Here is a 16536-nt window from a genome sequence, read left to right on the forward strand (position 1 = left end):
GCCACATTAATTCCCTTACTTTGCATAAGACTTGAGATGGAGTATAGGAGATGCTGAATATAAGGCTAGCTATTTATAGTACACATTGCATAACTAGTTTAAACACTGTACCCAGTTGATCATTGCGAAGTAATTGCATTAAAATCAGCAATATTGTTTGTATTGTATTTTAGCTTCGTCCTAGTAACCATTTACAGTTGGGCAAATAAGTATTTAGTCAACCACCAATTGTGCAAGTTCTCCTACTAATGGGTAAACCTCAACCATAAGAGACATAATGTGGAAAAAAAAAAACAACAAGAAAATCACTTTGTTTGATTTTTAAAGAATTTAATTCCAAATTAGAGTGGGAAATAAGTATTTGGTCACCTACAAACAAGCAAGATTTCTGGCTGTCAAAGAGGTCTAACAAGGCTCCACTCGTTACCTGTATTAATGGCACCTGTTTTAACTCATTATCGGTATAAAAGACACCTGTCCACAGCCTCAGTCAGTCACACTCCAAACTCCACTATGGCCAAGACCAAAGAGCTGTCGAAGGACACCAGAGACAAAACTGTAGACCTGCGCCAGGCTGGGAAGACTGAATCTGCAATAGGTAAAACGCTTGGTGTAAAGAAATCAACTGCGGGAGCAATTATTAGAAAATGGAAGACATACAAGACCACTGATAATCTCCCTCTATCTGGGGCTCCATGCAACATCTCACCCCGTGGCGTCAAAATGATAACAAGAACGGTGAGCAAAAATCCCAGAACCACACGGGGGGACCTAGTGAATGACCTACAGAGAGCTGGGACCACAGTTACAAAGGCAACAATCAGTAACATAATGCGCCGCCAGGGACTCAAATCCTGCACTGCCAGACGTGTCCCCCTGCTGGAGAAAGTACACGTCCAGGCCGGTCTGCGGTTCGCTAGAGAGCATTTGGATGGTCCAGAAGAGGACTGGGAGAATGTGTTATGGTCAGATGAAACCAAAATAGAACTTTTTGGTAGAAACACAGGTTCTCGTGTTTGTCTGAGAAAGAATACTGAATTGCATCCGAAGAACACCATATCCACTGTGAAGCATGGGGGTGGAAACATCTTGTTTTGGGGCTGTTTTTCCTGCAAAGGGAACAGGACGACTGATCTGTGTAAAGGAAAGGATGAATGGGGCCATGTATCGAGAGCTTTTGAGTGTACATCTCCTTCCATCAGCAACGGCATTGAAGATGAGATGTGGCTGGGTCTTTCAGCATGACAATGATCCCAAACACACAGGCAGGGCAAGAAAGGAGTGGCTTCGTAAGAAGCAATCCAAGGTCCTGGAGTGGCCTAGCCAGTCTCCAGATCTCAACCCCATAGAAAATCTGTGGAGGGAGTGGAAAGTACATATTGCCCAACGACAGCCCCAAAACATCATTGCTTTAGAGGAGATCTGCATGGAGGAATGGGCCAAAATACCAGCAACAATGTGTGAAAAGCTTGTGAAGAGTTACAGAAAACGTTTGGCCTCCGTTATTGCCAACAAAGGATACATAACAAAGTATTGAGATGAACTTTTGGTGTTGACCAAAATACTTATTTTTTGCAAATAAATTATTTAAAAATCAAACAATGTGATTTTCTGTTTTTTTTTTCACATTCTGTCTCTCATGGTTGAGGTTTACCCATGTTGACAATAGAGGCCTCTCTAATATTTTCAAGTGGGAGAACTTTAGTTACAATTAGTGGTTGACTAAATACTTATTTGCCCCACTGCACTTATATAGGTACTATAAAAGCTGGTTACCCACATACTGATTTGATTTGGGACAGTGGCACAGTGGTTTAGTTCTAGAATAAGATACAGAAAATTTGTGAAAATGAAAAAATACGTATCTGAGGTCTAGTCAACTTAATATTAAAACTTAATTTATGATCTGGACGCTTAATGAGTGCTCTTGTGTTTTCAGGTGGAGGAGGCCCTTAGCGAAGTAGATTTCCAGTTGAAGCTGGATCTGCACTTCACCGATAATGAACAACAGTAAGTTGAGTCGTATTTGTTTTTTGATTATGAAAAATAATTTGACAGATGGTTAAAATTTTTGGGGCTTGAGGACCAGTCCCCCAAAATGTTTTTGCACGTGTCTGTGCATAGCTTATGTATTCATAGATATACCATCTACTTTTCCAGATTGTCGGACATCGCCGCCGTCCCGTTGATCAGCAGCCGCACCCTCAACCTCCACTTCCACCCACGGAGAGGCTTGCATCATCATGTTCCTGTCATGTTTGACTATTTCCATCTGTCCGTCATTTCTGTCTCCATCCACGCCTCACTGGTTGCCTTACATCAGCCGCTAATCAGGTACAGCAAAAAGCGGGTTATTTGCATATCTTTAAAATTGCACAAAGCACAGCGGTTGTTTTGATGTAGTCCTCTTGCTTGGGATTAATTAGCCATTCATCCGCCAAGCTATGATATCAGGGGGGCTACAACCCCTCATATTTTGCAGTTAATTGAGTATACCATATGCGTTCTGCATTTGAAAATGTGCTCTTTTCTACAGCTTTGCTCGAACAGGAAAGGGCTCCTGGCTGGGAAAAGGTACACCAGAGAACACCAGTGACCCAGCTGCAATTTCTGTGGAAAACCTTGTGTTTGGTGCAGGGTATTGCAAGCCCATCAACTCTGAGGTAAGGCCTCCGTTCTGGGATGAAGAAGTGTCATCTCCAATTATGTAGGAGATACTCCAGTTGGCCGATGCCATGTGCGATGACAGTGTAGTCTGTTTAAAGGGAACCTCGGACTTAAAGACCTGTAGGCTCCAATAAACCACAATTGTTCACTTTTACTAAATATGTTTCTAGAAAAACATAAAATATTGTCATTGATTTAAAAATCTATAATATTTAGTACATGTTTTGACCTTGTTTTATGTGCGCAATGGACGCTCGGGGTGGTGACGTAGTTGGCCTGGACTGGGAGAATAGCTGTGCTAGTTAGCAAGCGAAGCTAATATGACCACTGGCATGATTTTGTCACATTCTGCTGCTGGTCAGGTTGTTTTGTTACAGAGCTGTGGGATGAGTTCCCGACGCCGTACCTGCATCCAATTACATCTCATCAGCAGTGTCTTTAAACCGATCCTAGGCAGGTTGCCAAGAGATTGACTTTTGCAATGTTACTTTTTGCAACATTGACTGTTGCCATTTGACAGTTTGTATTCTCGATCCCTTCGTTGCTTGCCTTGGTTTTTTACGCGCCGAGTTGTCTAACACATGCGTACATTGGTTAAAAGCAGTGAGTACTTAGTATTTGTAATTCTTTTATTACATTATAATTTCCTCAAAATACCTTTTGCAGGTGTTTCCCCTCATACATTTAAGCATTGAGTTTTCTTGTGGTTGCCATAGACTTCATAATTGTATTCATTGGTCAATTTGGCCAGCCACTGCGCAACGCCTTTAAACAGGGGGTCCATCCCACAATCCGCTTCAGTTATTCGCAGTCGGTCACAGTGACACATGCAGCAATTCGACGCCGGATTTAGAATAAAAGTACGAAAGCTGTACCGCATGCAGACAGGAAGGATTGTCTCAGGAGTGATTTGTTCGAGAGTCCAAGTTAATTATTCTATTTTTCGTACCATGCACGCATTTTGAAACGTTGTCAAAATAATCAATGGGAGAAATTGGCCGCTACAGCATTGGCATCATAGTTCGTAACATTTACGTAAAATAAATGCTAAATGCCAGGTTCTTTGCTCTTTTAACAAAGAATCGAGACGGTTTTATGTCCATATCTATATAGAATTCAGGGATTTACGCATTTATTCACTAGAGTTTCAACGTAAAAAGCCCTTTGTCTCTGTTTCCACTTGGTCAGCTTTGACGGAGATAGGTCCCCTATTAATCAGCCCCGCGCCCCGTCAATACCATTATGAAGTCTATGCGGTAGCTTTAAAGCAGATTGTTGATCTATTGAGCACATTAGTCACATCGCATATTTAAACCACCCTTATTTGATATTACCACGTTTAAGTATTTTCTTCAGGCATCTTTAGTATGTTCTGTCTGTATGCATCTAAACAAAACAAGCTGAAAGCGCACTGTAGTACTTTGGGTGTCAAATTCGCCTCTTGTAGGACGTTGCTCTGGTGTAGCACATTTTGGCCGAACATCGGTTTTGTCCTACTCATCTCATCCCGTCTTTCCTGTTCATTTTGCTTTTGCTGCTTTGTGAAATATCGACAGTGCTGTTCTGCTCATTAATGTTCCTCTCAGGTTCAAATTGAAAGGGCTGAACAGATGACATGTTTATGTTGTTAGTCATACTCTGGAAGCCCAGCAGCGAAGTCCAGTGACGCCAACAACAATGGCGACCTACTAGTTAAACTAATTTTACAAACTGTATAAAAACGAAAACCTCAAGAGGAGTTTTAATATAAAATTATTTCAACTTATACTAAAGTTTATCTTTAAGTATGTCTAGCCGTGGTTTCATTTAGAGACAGCAGACTCAATAGATTAGGACTGCTTTTTGCATTGGATGTCCATAATGATGCATTACGGCTCAGCCAAATCGGAATTAGATCTTGGATTTGTGTCACCCTTGGAATTTGTCACTTGAGGCTAAAGAAAAAATGGACTCTAACACAGATTACAGGGTTTTAAACTGACTGAGCCAACAAGTGGAACAAATTTCTGATATCTGCTCTGAATTTGTTACATTAAATTCACCAGGCTCGTCTTGAATTCAGAAAACACTTGTATACTTTCTGCACTACTTGGCATCAGGCCCTCTCCACTACCAAAACGTGATACAGCAATATACGTTCACAACACATTTACCATTCGATGCTTCCCTGTACGGGTGTAAAATGGTTCTATAGTTTTTAAACTTGCTTCTCAGGTTCGTTTGAACGTCACCGTCTCCACTGTAAATCTTAATGAGTACCCCAGTCATCTCCTTTTGCTTTTATTCCCACTGCTGGCTGGCCACTTTAATAATCTCTGGCTATAGAACAAGACCAGGAGGAGGGAGGGGTGGTGACGAGGTGTCTTTTGATCCCAGTAATGAGTTCTTCTCACAAGCGCCACGTACAACATAGCTGCAGGTGAAAGGCTTCCTATACGCTCAATTTTATTTAGTGAGATTTCTTTCTTAGTTGTCGTTGGCTTGTATAATATCATAATTTTAAAAGATGCAATATAATTTTGGTGCATGAGCATGCTTTCCAATTGGGATTTAGCTGGACTTTATTTCATTGATTGAATAAGTGGAGTCATTCATTCATTCATTTTCCATGCTGCTTATTCCTCACGAGGAGTCAATGAATCAATTATAAGTTTCAAGACTGAATGTTCTAAACTGATGTTTCTTAATCAGTTTTTGTAATATTATTTTTAATTTGATGAATTATTACCGCTACCGCTGCATAATGGGAAAAAAACATTTGCACTTTACTATTTGTCACAGAGGTTATAGAAATGGAGTGAAGCCAATTTTTGTTAGTACAGCCAAAAACAATGTTTTTAGTATAATGACTAGTTCAAACAAGAACATTGCTACTTTGTTCAGCCGTCACTCTGCGGCCTTAAAGGCTTCTTATAGGAAAAAAGAATTATGAAAGTTTACATACAGATGTTCCTTCCTGGTCGCCTTATACTGTGCCTCAACGATTACAGAGCACACAAAGGTATGATGATAGGGCCAGAGACTGAATTGACCAAGTTTAAATTATAGTATGTCCGTAGATACTCCAGGCATGCGCTGTTTTGTATTTTCCAAGTAAGAGCGCTAAGACTCTCTCACCACAGAAAACAGTCGACGGAAGCAGCTTGAGGCCGGGCACGAGCGGTGTCTTGCTGATATCTGATATGATGTCTCCTCCAGATGATAAATTAGGATTGTGAATGCGGCATCATGGCTGCAAAGGCTGTATCAGTTTGCTGAGGTCATTTAAGGAACAAACAAATTCATTTTTGTGTTAATGCTTTGATAGGGAGACATCTGCTGGGAAAGTCTTATACTGTAATTCCTTACACTATGGCAGTACTTCTCAAATAGTGGGGCATGTGACTTTGGGGAACATACTTTTTGCCGTACTAGATTAAAGTGTAATTGCACATCCACTCAGTGGGTGGCAGTGCCCCCCTCATTTTCAGCGTGTGCGCAATGTTTTTGAACCAAACAAGAGCATACAGCAAAGAGCACTGGACATATGAAATGCAACAAGGAAATATGACGAAGCGTATGTAGCATTTGGCTTTGCCTTTTAGTACAGTGCGGGCGCGGAAAGACCAGTCTGTTTACTTTGTCTAAAAACGTTCACAGCGTACAGCAGAAATTATTTTTTTCAGCGAAAATGTGCCGAATATTGTTAGCAATCCTCCCGCTTTGTCAGTGTTAAATCAGTAAACCAGCAAGCACTGTCAGCATCATATAAGGTGGCATACCAAGTTGCTCAGTGCAAAATAACCCCACACCATAGCAAAGGAGCTGATACTGCCTGCAGCCAAAATAAAAACTGTTCTCCTTTCCAAAGAAACTGTTGTTTTTGTTCTATTGATTTTTATTTGTTCGGTCTAATTGTATGGCATACTGTCCTCGTGAGTTAATATGCTAATCAATTTGAATTTATTATTATTTATTGATTTTATTAGGTATAATTTTTCAGTATTTTTACAGTATGGATTTTTTTTTTTTTTTTTTTTTTTTTACACTTTATTGTAAGTTGATCTATATTAGTTTTTCTTTAATATTAAAAAGAACACAATGTTATGCAGAGGTGTAGTCCGATCACGTCATTTTCAAAGTATCGGAATCGGCAAAAAAATATCGGACATGCCTTTTTTTAATATATATACAGTATATTTTTTAATTAAATCGTTTTCTAATTGTGTTTAACGTTACAGACATAATGTGTTACACTCTTCCAGAGTCTTTAGTTTAAGCTTAAAGTAGGGTTATCAAATTTATAGCGTTAACGGCGAGAATTAATATTTATTATATTTATCACGTCACAATATTTAACGCAATTAACGCATTGTCGCGATCAATCTATAATGGCGCTATTTTACCCATACAGTATATACAGTGCCTTGCAAAAGTATTCGGCCCCCTTGAACCTTGCAACCTTTCGCCACATTTCAGGCTTCAAACATAAAGATATCAAATTTAAATTTTTTGTCAAGAATCAACAACAAGTGGGACACAATCGTGAAGTGGAACAACATTTATTGGATAATTTAAACTTTTTTAACAAATAAAAAACTGAAAAGTGGGGCGTGCAATATTATTCGGCCCCCTTGCGTTAATACTTTGTAGCGCCACCTTTTGCTCCAATTACAGCTGCAAGTCGCATGGGGTATGTTTCTATCAGTTTTGCACATCGAGAGACTGACATTCTTGCCCATTCTTCCTTGCAAAACAGCTCGAGCTCAGTGAGGTTGGTTGGAGAGTGTTTGTGAACAGCAGTCTTCAGCTCTTTCCACAGATTCTCGATTGGATTCAGGTCTGGACTTTGACTTGGCCATTCTAACACCTGGATACATTTATTTTTTAACCATTCCATTGTAGATTTGGCTTTATGTTTTGGATCATTGTCCTGTTGGAAGATAAATCTCCGTCCCAGTCTCAGGTCTTGTGCAGATACCAACAGGTTTTCTTCCAGAATGTTCCTGTATTTGGCTGCATCCATCTTCCCGTCAATTTTAACCATCTTCCCTGTCCCTGCTGAAGAAAAGCAGGCCCAAACCATGATGCTGCCACCACCATGTTTGACAGTGGGGATGGTGTGTTCAGGGTGATGAGCTGTGTTGCTTTTACGCCAAACATATCGTTTTGCACTGTGGCCAAAAAGTTCAATTTTGGTTTCATCTGACCAGAGCACCTTCTTCCACATGTTTGGTGTGTCTCCCAGGTGGCTTGTGGCAAACTTTAAACGAGACTTTTTATGGATATCTTTGAGAAATGGCTTTCTTCTTGCCACTCTTCCATAAAGGCCAGATTTGTGCAGTGTACGACTGATTGTTGTCCTATGGACAGACTCTCCCACCTCAGCTGTAGATCTCTGCAGTTCATCCAGAGTGATCATGGGCCTCTTGGCTGCATCTCTGATCAGTTTTCTCCTTGTTTGAGAAGAAAGTTTGGAGGGACGGCCGGGTCTTGGTAGATTTGCAGTGGTCTGATGCTCCTTCCATTTCAATATGATGGCTTGCACAGTGCTCCTTGAGATGTTTAAAGCTTGGGAAATCTTTTTGTATCCAAATCCGGCTTTAAACTTCTCCACAACAGTATCTCGGACCTGCCTGGTGTGTTCCTTGGTTTTCATAATGCTCTCTGCACTTTAAACAGAACCCTGAGACTATCACAGAGCAGGTGCATTTATACAAAGACTTGATTACACATAGGTGGATTCTATTTATCATCATTGGTCATTTAGGACAACATTGGATCATTCAGAGATCCTCACTGAACTTCTGGGGTGAGTTTGCTGCACTGAAAGTAAAGGGGCCGAATAATATTGCACGCCCCACTTTTCAGTTTTTTATTTGTTAAAAAAGTTTAAATTATCCAATAAATGTTGTTCCACTTCACGATTGTGTTGCACTTGTTGTTGATTCTTGACAAAAAAAATTAAATTTCATATCTTTATGTTTGAAGCCTGAAATGTGGCGAAAGGTTGCAAGATTCAAGGGGGCCGAATACTTTTGCAAGGCACTGTAGAGCTAAAAGGCAGTGTAAAAATGAGTAGAGAGAATTTTGGCAGCCTTTGGAGCCTTTTTGTAAATGGCTAAAGCCGTACAATCCCTCTCCCAAAATTTAGAATAATCATGGGAAGCAACGTGGGGAAGAAAAGTAGTAGTTGATCTTTTACTTAACACCCTAAATTATTTCCCAACACAGAGAAGATATAACAATTGGTACCACGACGCACAGTCATGGTTGCACTTCTCATCATGCATTTGGGCAGAAGTTAAATGGCTACAGTATCATTTACTGAAAGCTCAACAAATACACTAGATGGCAATATTTAGTCACAATATACAAAGTCACATTTATCCTTTAAGAATACAAGTCTTTCTATCCATGGATCCCTCCCACAGAAAGAATGTTAATAATGTAAATGCCATCTTGAGGATTTATTGTCATAATAAACAAATACAGTACTTATGTACTGTATGTTGAATGTATATATTCGTCCGAGTTTTATTCCTTTTTTTCTTAATGCATTGCCAAAATGTATATGATCAGGAAAAATGATCGGGAATGATTGGAATTGAATCGGAAGCAAAAAAAAAGCAATCGGATCGGGAAATATCGGGATCGGCAGATACTCAAACTAAAACGATCGGGATCGGATCGGGAGCAAAAAAACATAATCGGAACAACCTTACTTATAATAATAAGAATGTTGCATACAAATGATACTACAGTATATTTACAGTGGCGGCAGAGAGTTGGGGGGGGGGGGCGGAACATTTACGTCTTCCTGGAGGGGGAGGGGGCATAACAGAATATAATTGAGAAGCACTGCACTATGGTTTGTTTTACTTCCAGACAGCAACATTTGCCAGTGGTTTTCACATATTATTCCCATTTTCTAAACATTTGACTTCAAATCAAGGAGTTTTGACCTCAAGGTCAAAAACAAGGCCACATTACATCCTGCTGCGTTCCATGCTGACGATATTGATGTGCCTTTACGGCTCCCAGCAAGCTGTGTTTAAGCTCCATTTCTTTCCCCCATCTTATTTGATCTTCCACGTAATTACTATGACTTTGCCAATGCGCGAATAGGCTCTCTTTTAACACAAGGTCAACCAGCCGCCATCACAACTGTTTCAGAGATGGCTATAAAGTTCAAATATGTGTACACGGCCATTATTAAGTAAGAGCCTTTTTGGAGAGGCGACCACTGGCCTACATAGCTGATGACATTTCCCTTCTTGACTCTTCTCTCCCCCAGGGAAGTTTTTATGTACCCAGTGAGGACTGCCTGCAGAGAGCTCACACATGGCACAGAAGACTCTGTCGCCTCCTGCTGTCCGCATATGGGGGCCTCAATAGCTACTGCACTGCACTAATGAAGGAGATTCCACAGCTACAGCAGATACCAGTGGAAACAGGTGAACAGTAATATCTCAATAATCATGTTTAAATACACATAATTATATATGTTACATTTCTCTGTCATTTCAACACTACTTCATCCTAGAAGTCGTGCCTGTCGAAGAGACCTTAAATCAGATTGCAATAGAGTTACAGGTATGTGGTAAAGACACATAACACATATATGAATATATCATGTCATTTGTACCTCAGAGATTATAATCATTTCCCAACGCTCTGTCCATGGCAGCTGCAGGAGGGCCACGAGAAGGTGGCTGAGCAAATCAGCAAGGACGTAGCCCACCTCTGCACACGGCTGGTTGCCTTGTGGAGCCATTTCCTGGAAGCTTCTGTCCTCAATCCCCATGTTCTGACATACCTAGCCCAGGAACATCACACACTTCGGGTAAATGGCATTAACAAAGAATTAAGAATTATGTTCATGTCTTCAACTTTCTCTCATGCTATGTCACCTTATTGAACTGGAAATACAAAACACAATGCCATAAATACAAATACAAATGCAAGCGACCTGAGCACCTTATATAGTTTCATTGACAACGATTGTAACCACAGAAACTACGTTGTAATCAGTGTTGTCACATATTATTTGAATAAGTAATTTAATTACTGATCACGCTTCAAAAATGTAATCTAGTTACTTTACTGATTACTGTATCGGCAAAGTAACTAAGTTACTTTAAAAGTAATGTATCAGTTACTTTTTACATTTTTTTCTCCCATTTTTGCCTCAACATAAGAATGACAATGTCATAAAAATGTCATCCCATGTAATTAACTTTCTGATAATTTGTTTTAAAGGGGAAGATGAGAATTTTTCACATAAGGCTTAATCTTTGAGTTAGCGGAGGTTTAATTAGTCGATGGAGTCTACTTCAACCACCATAGACTTGCGCTAGCTTAGCGACTCCGGAGCCCTGAAACTAACAAATAACTGACAAACTGCATGGAATTTGTTGAAGTCAACTCAACCGACTAATTAAACCGTTATTAAACTTGAAGATTAAGCCTGATGTCAACAATTCTAAATTTCGGGGTAAGGTATAGGGGGTAACATCATATCAGTGCCATTGTAAAACAATGCAAATGACTGCACTATAATCAACAGCACACATATGAATTGCAGAGTGCAATAAACACAAAGGTGGGGGCGGGCGCGGATGTGTGTGCACAACCCGGAAATACGCCGTGCACACACGCGGTCAACTTGGCCACAAAAAGTGGCGATAACGAAGCCCTTTACACTCTATCGGACATACAGTACTGTGCAAAAGTTTTAGGCAGGACACCTGCCTAAAACTTTTGCACAGTACTGTATATATTTTTTTTTAATTATTAAATTTATTAGGATCATGGAAGCTTCCACTTGGGGAAAATATATACATACAGTATATCCTGTATATACATAACATAATGAAAATATACAGTACTGTGCAAAAGTTTTAGGCAGGTGTGCTGCCTAAAACTTTTGCACAGTACTTCACAACACATCCCAGAGATGCTAAACGAACACGTCACCTCATGGCATAAATGTGCAACACGAATATGATGTACACAATGCTTGCCAACTTGGAGCGATGAGTACTCGCAGTTGCAACGGCAAAGCTACAAAACAACCACGCATGTAGGGGTCCGACCTATGACTGTAACCCTCCGGAATGAAGGAAAAATACTCTCGTTCATTCATGGACGTGCACAGATCAACATTCCCTCGCACACCTCATCAGGAGGCTGCACTTGGCTCGAATGTGCACACACTTAGCACATGTGACTCAGACTAAAACAGGAAGTAACTGTAAGCGGTTACCATGGAAACGAAGACATAGTGGGAACCTTTCTAGCATTTTCTATTCAAAATGCTTTTCGTACATGACTACAATATTCTTCATTCTATGTACATTATTAGGCAATAACAAAATAGTAACGCAAAGACACTAAGGAAACTAACTTCAATTAGATAACTGGTTTGGAAAAATGAATTTGTTAGATTACTCATTACCGGAAGAAAGTTATCAGATAGTGACAAAACTGGTTGTAATTACTGGACCATTTAAAATTATGAGAAAAGTGTGTTCGGTGTGTCTCTTCGGGGGGTGATTTTGCTTTGTTGCACTTGTCTAGAAGTAATCAACATGTTTGCTTTGGATATGAAGTACTCAGTCGCAGCGGGATGTTGGCAAGCCTTCACCCGTCAAAGGATTTTCAATTAACAAGTGTGCTGTAATTATTTGGGGTTAAAAATACACCAGGAATCTAGTCCTGCAGGCAATGTATTGTCCTAGTCCCTGTGTTGTAATTATGATGCATTTCTGAATTGGAAATGTAAACATAATAGTATCTCTTTTGGAATATTCTATTTGCTCCTCTGTTTGTGGCATTTTAACCCCGAAATGATCCTTATGGTGATTATGTTTCTTGAAGGTGAGGAGATTTTCAGAGGCATATTTCTTCACAGAGCATCCCAAAGAGACATCATTGACATTTCAAGAAGAGCTGTAAGTATAAAAAAAACAGATAAACACATATAGACAAACCAGTGCAAAAAAATTATTATTGTGTGTTCAAGAATCAACAGACAAGGTCAGATTGCTGCAGAAGTGCGCTGCTCAGACTACTTGGCCAAGATGCCTCCTTTACCTGTCGAGTGCCTGGAAATTGATGGTGACCTGAACAGCCTTCCCATAATCTTCGAAGACAGATATGTGGAGTTTTCTCAAACAGGTGCAGTATCTAAGAAGTGTTTTGAGGTATGTTATAGGACAAAATATTTGCTCTAGAACTGCCCTGGTCTTTTCTGTCCAGAGTGGCTACACCATGTGCCAGTTCTTGCCACGTCCGAAGATCCGACTGACTCCAGTGCTAATATCATGGCTGCCAAAAGGACTCATCTAAATAGTCTAAGAGCCAAATGCTTTGAAGTATCGTCCCAGGATCCTTCGGATAGCGACGACTGCATGGATTTGACCACATATGTGTCACTCATAGGAAAGCAGAGTAACACCAACTGTAGACATTCTCCAAACACAATACCAATGGAGGAAAACATTGAACAACCAGTAGCTGATCTGCAGGAATCAAACAATTTCACATCAGTCAGGGAAAGCGATAGTTCAGTTACGGAAAAATCGTGTGTTGTCAATTCTTCTCAAAAAGATGACATTCAAAAGAATGTGAATGCGTCTCTTGTTCCTGAAGATCACATCGACCAATACAATGCCTCAAAGGACAGCATTAGCCAAAAGAGTGAGGACAATGAATTCGATATGCCGCTAAATCAGTTCGCGGAGGACTTAAATGATGATGCGCCAATTGGCGCTCTCGTAGTCTCTCCACATTGTATTTCATCTTCGTCCCCTGGTGGGCTCAGAAGGGATATGCCCAACCGAGGAGGTCAAGTCATCTCGAAGATCATAAAGCGCTCGTCCTCGGTCATTTCAGATTCGGGTATCGAGAGTGAACCCAGCTCTGTGGTTTGGCCTGTTGAGGCAGTGCTACGTAGTCGCCCTCCTTTGGATTTCTCCAGCGAACGGGAGATTCCACGGCAGAAAGTGTTTCGCCATCCAGTCCTACGAAGCTCTTTGGAGGGCCTGCAAATGGAGAGCAACGGTAGCCTTCCGAGCGGAGGTATACAAGCCTCGTTGACATCGATAAGCTCCCTGCCGTATGAAGATGAGCGTGAGCAGAGCCCGGGCGGCAAACTAACCAAGTCCATGTCTGCACCGCAAATCAGTAGCCCAGATGATAATGAGGAGGACTGCATGCCTCTAATTCAGGAATTACATGACACAATACATTCTGGTCACAAACCCTTTTCATTGAACTCAGAGCAGTCGGAATCATCGATTTTCGACACACGCTCAATGACAAACGATAGTACTGAAAGGACCGTCAGTTCTGAAATGTCAAATCAACCACAAAACATTTTCGAGACCTACAAATGTAAGTCGGCACTAAGTTGCGAGTCCGTGGAGGGCCCTAGCATCAAGGATAGTGCTGTTATGGACTGCCATGGGGAGAATGTGAATTATCACATCAGTGGAGTAAGTGTCTCTGTGGAGGATGTGGCTTTGGAAGCACTTCCCTGCAGTAGTGGACATGAGCCAAGTGGTCATAAAAGCGCAATGGACCAGCAGACTGTCATCAGTGCTGATGAGTGCCAAAGTCTCCATCAGACTGAACCTTACAATCGGGAGTCCGGAACGCAACTTGCATTTGATTCTTTGAGATCATCACAAGGCTGTGACCTGGCAAGGCCGACAAACGATGAGATCACGTCACACATTGAACATAACGGGATATCAGCCAGTGGGAACGAGGCATCAGACGGCCAGACGAAGCCGTCGAAGGTGCCCAACTCAGGCTTGGCCTTCGTCAACAAGAAGGTGGTGGAAGTGGTGAACATGTCAGTGTCCTGTGCGCCCACCTGTCTACCCTTTTCCTCTGTTCTAAGAGACTCTCCATCTATGAGTGGCATGTCCACTCGCCAGACTACCTCACCCGTTACCAATCAGCCTCTGGGGTCGTTTGGTATCATTTCCTCAACGTTAGCCGACCATCTCGGCATGGACCACGAGACCAACGAACGCATGCTGAGGTTTGTCTTTACACACTTAATACACAGGTCCAGTAGTCAGTTTTTTTGGTTTTAGTCAAACATCATACAAGTTTTACTTGACAAACTACCGTAATTTCCCGAATATAATGCACAATTTTTTTCCCCAAAATGTACTCGTAAAATCATGGGTGCACGTTATTCACGGGTACAGGGACGGAGACAGAAAAAAATCATCATGATTCATGTTCCATTGTAAGCATGGACCAGCACAATATTACCTAATCTGAACAACAGTGATATAATAATCAAGTTTCATGTGGTAAAAAATTGTTTTCGTGATATTTTTCACATCTAATAGAATTAAAATGTTTTTTTTTGTACTATTCATTTATTATTTACCGGTACATTTTTATACCTTATCGTTGCAACATGCCGGCACATGGCGATATTGTCTTGAAGAGAACGTAACGGCGATCTGTTTCGTATAAATGTTGACCGTGTGGCGAGCTAGGACAGGAGTCTGAGGAAGAGTGTCGAACCACTGAGCCAAGCCGCGTTGTTTTATTTACATTGAAACTCACAAAGTAACAACGTACGTCTTGCACGCAAATCGCGGGACATTTGTTTACTTCTGGCTGTTCCCTTAACTAAACTCTTCCCCTCGGGAACTACACAACTTGCCAACATTAGTTCCGCTGGTGAAGTCTGTTAAAACTCACTACAACTCCTTACTTTGTGAAAATTATTATCGTATACTGTGAGCAATTTTACCACAGAAAATTAATATTCTATTTTTTAGAAAAAAAATTTGACAAAAGGATTAAAAATTGCTGCAACCGCTTACTTTATAAAAGTTAGAGACACGAGACTCATATTTATTGGTGCTAAAATTAGGGTGCGCTTTATACACGGGTACAAGAATTTTCCCTAGATTTTACAGGTAAATTTGGGGTGCGCGTAATATACGGGTGCGCATTATATTCGGGAAATTACGGTACTTAATGGCAACTATGAAGGTCATATTTTGTGTTGAAATAAATACAGTGGTACGTTGACATATGATCGCGTCGACATACGATCCTTTCGATATCAGACGTAAAATTTGACTGGTCATTTGTCTCGACATTTGACGACATGCTGGAAATACGACGATCTATGGCAGCGTCTCAATTTCATTGTTTTCCCGCGAGGCAGATTTTCTTGTGAGAGAAATCAACATGGGTCCAAAGAAGGTTAGTGAAGCTGGTTAAAAAAGGAAAAAGATGACGCTTTACCATTGAAATTAAGATGGAATAGATGGAAAAATATGAGCCTGGTGTGGGCGTCAGTGAACTGGCTCGACAATACGGCTGGAATATGTCCAGGATCTCAAGGACGACTCTGATTATCATTATTATTATTGTAACATCGGCAAGAAAGTCGCCAGCTTCGTCAGGTTTTTAATCATTTATTTCAGAACTTGTGCAACACAACACGGCTACTGTCCGCCGTAGCCGACTCCAATAACAACAGCAACAGACATGAAAAGAGAACTTAAAAACTTCCCACTCTTCCTCAACACTCACACACACTCGTCAGTCACACGGTGCATTCAGGAACAGCATGCAAAACATAACCGCAACATTAGAACCAGATTCATTACATTTTTATTATTATTAGGGTATATGATTATTATTCTGATTTGTATTTATAATTTTTTTCTTTTTCTATGTGTAATTGCTATTTGTAATTGTACCAGCAGTATTTATTAACCCCTTCAGACCCGCATTTTTTCTGCTGGGCAAAAAAAAAAAAAAAAAAAAAAAAAAATCATGCTTTTATTTCATGCTTTTATTAGTTTTTTTTTCTCCCGTATTTTTACTATCCCCCCCCCC

The 16536-nt window shown here is 40.6% G+C and overlaps 1 protein-coding gene across 1 annotated transcript in view; it reads left to right on the top strand.

Moving 5' to 3' along the window:
• Window positions 1-16536, top strand: part of fam135b (family with sequence similarity 135 member B) — a 69045-nt gene that overhangs the window by 37296 nt on the left and 15213 nt on the right. The window contains exons 6-14 of the mRNA XM_057828314.1: window positions 1940-2010; window positions 2161-2334; window positions 2537-2663; window positions 9944-10103; window positions 10193-10242; window positions 10337-10492; window positions 12529-12602; window positions 12674-12828; window positions 12910-14701. Of these exons, the coding sequence (XP_057684297.1) occupies window positions 1940-2010; window positions 2161-2334; window positions 2537-2663; window positions 9944-10103; window positions 10193-10242; window positions 10337-10492; window positions 12529-12602; window positions 12674-12828; window positions 12910-14701 (2759 nt within the window). The remainder of the gene's footprint in view (window positions 1-1939; window positions 2011-2160; window positions 2335-2536; window positions 2664-9943; window positions 10104-10192; window positions 10243-10336; window positions 10493-12528; window positions 12603-12673; window positions 12829-12909; window positions 14702-16536) is intronic.

This window comes from Corythoichthys intestinalis, chromosome 22, assembly GCF_030265065.1.
Source record: "Corythoichthys intestinalis isolate RoL2023-P3 chromosome 22, ASM3026506v1, whole genome shotgun sequence".
Taxonomy (NCBI): Eukaryota; Metazoa; Chordata; class Actinopteri; order Syngnathiformes; family Syngnathidae; genus Corythoichthys; species Corythoichthys intestinalis.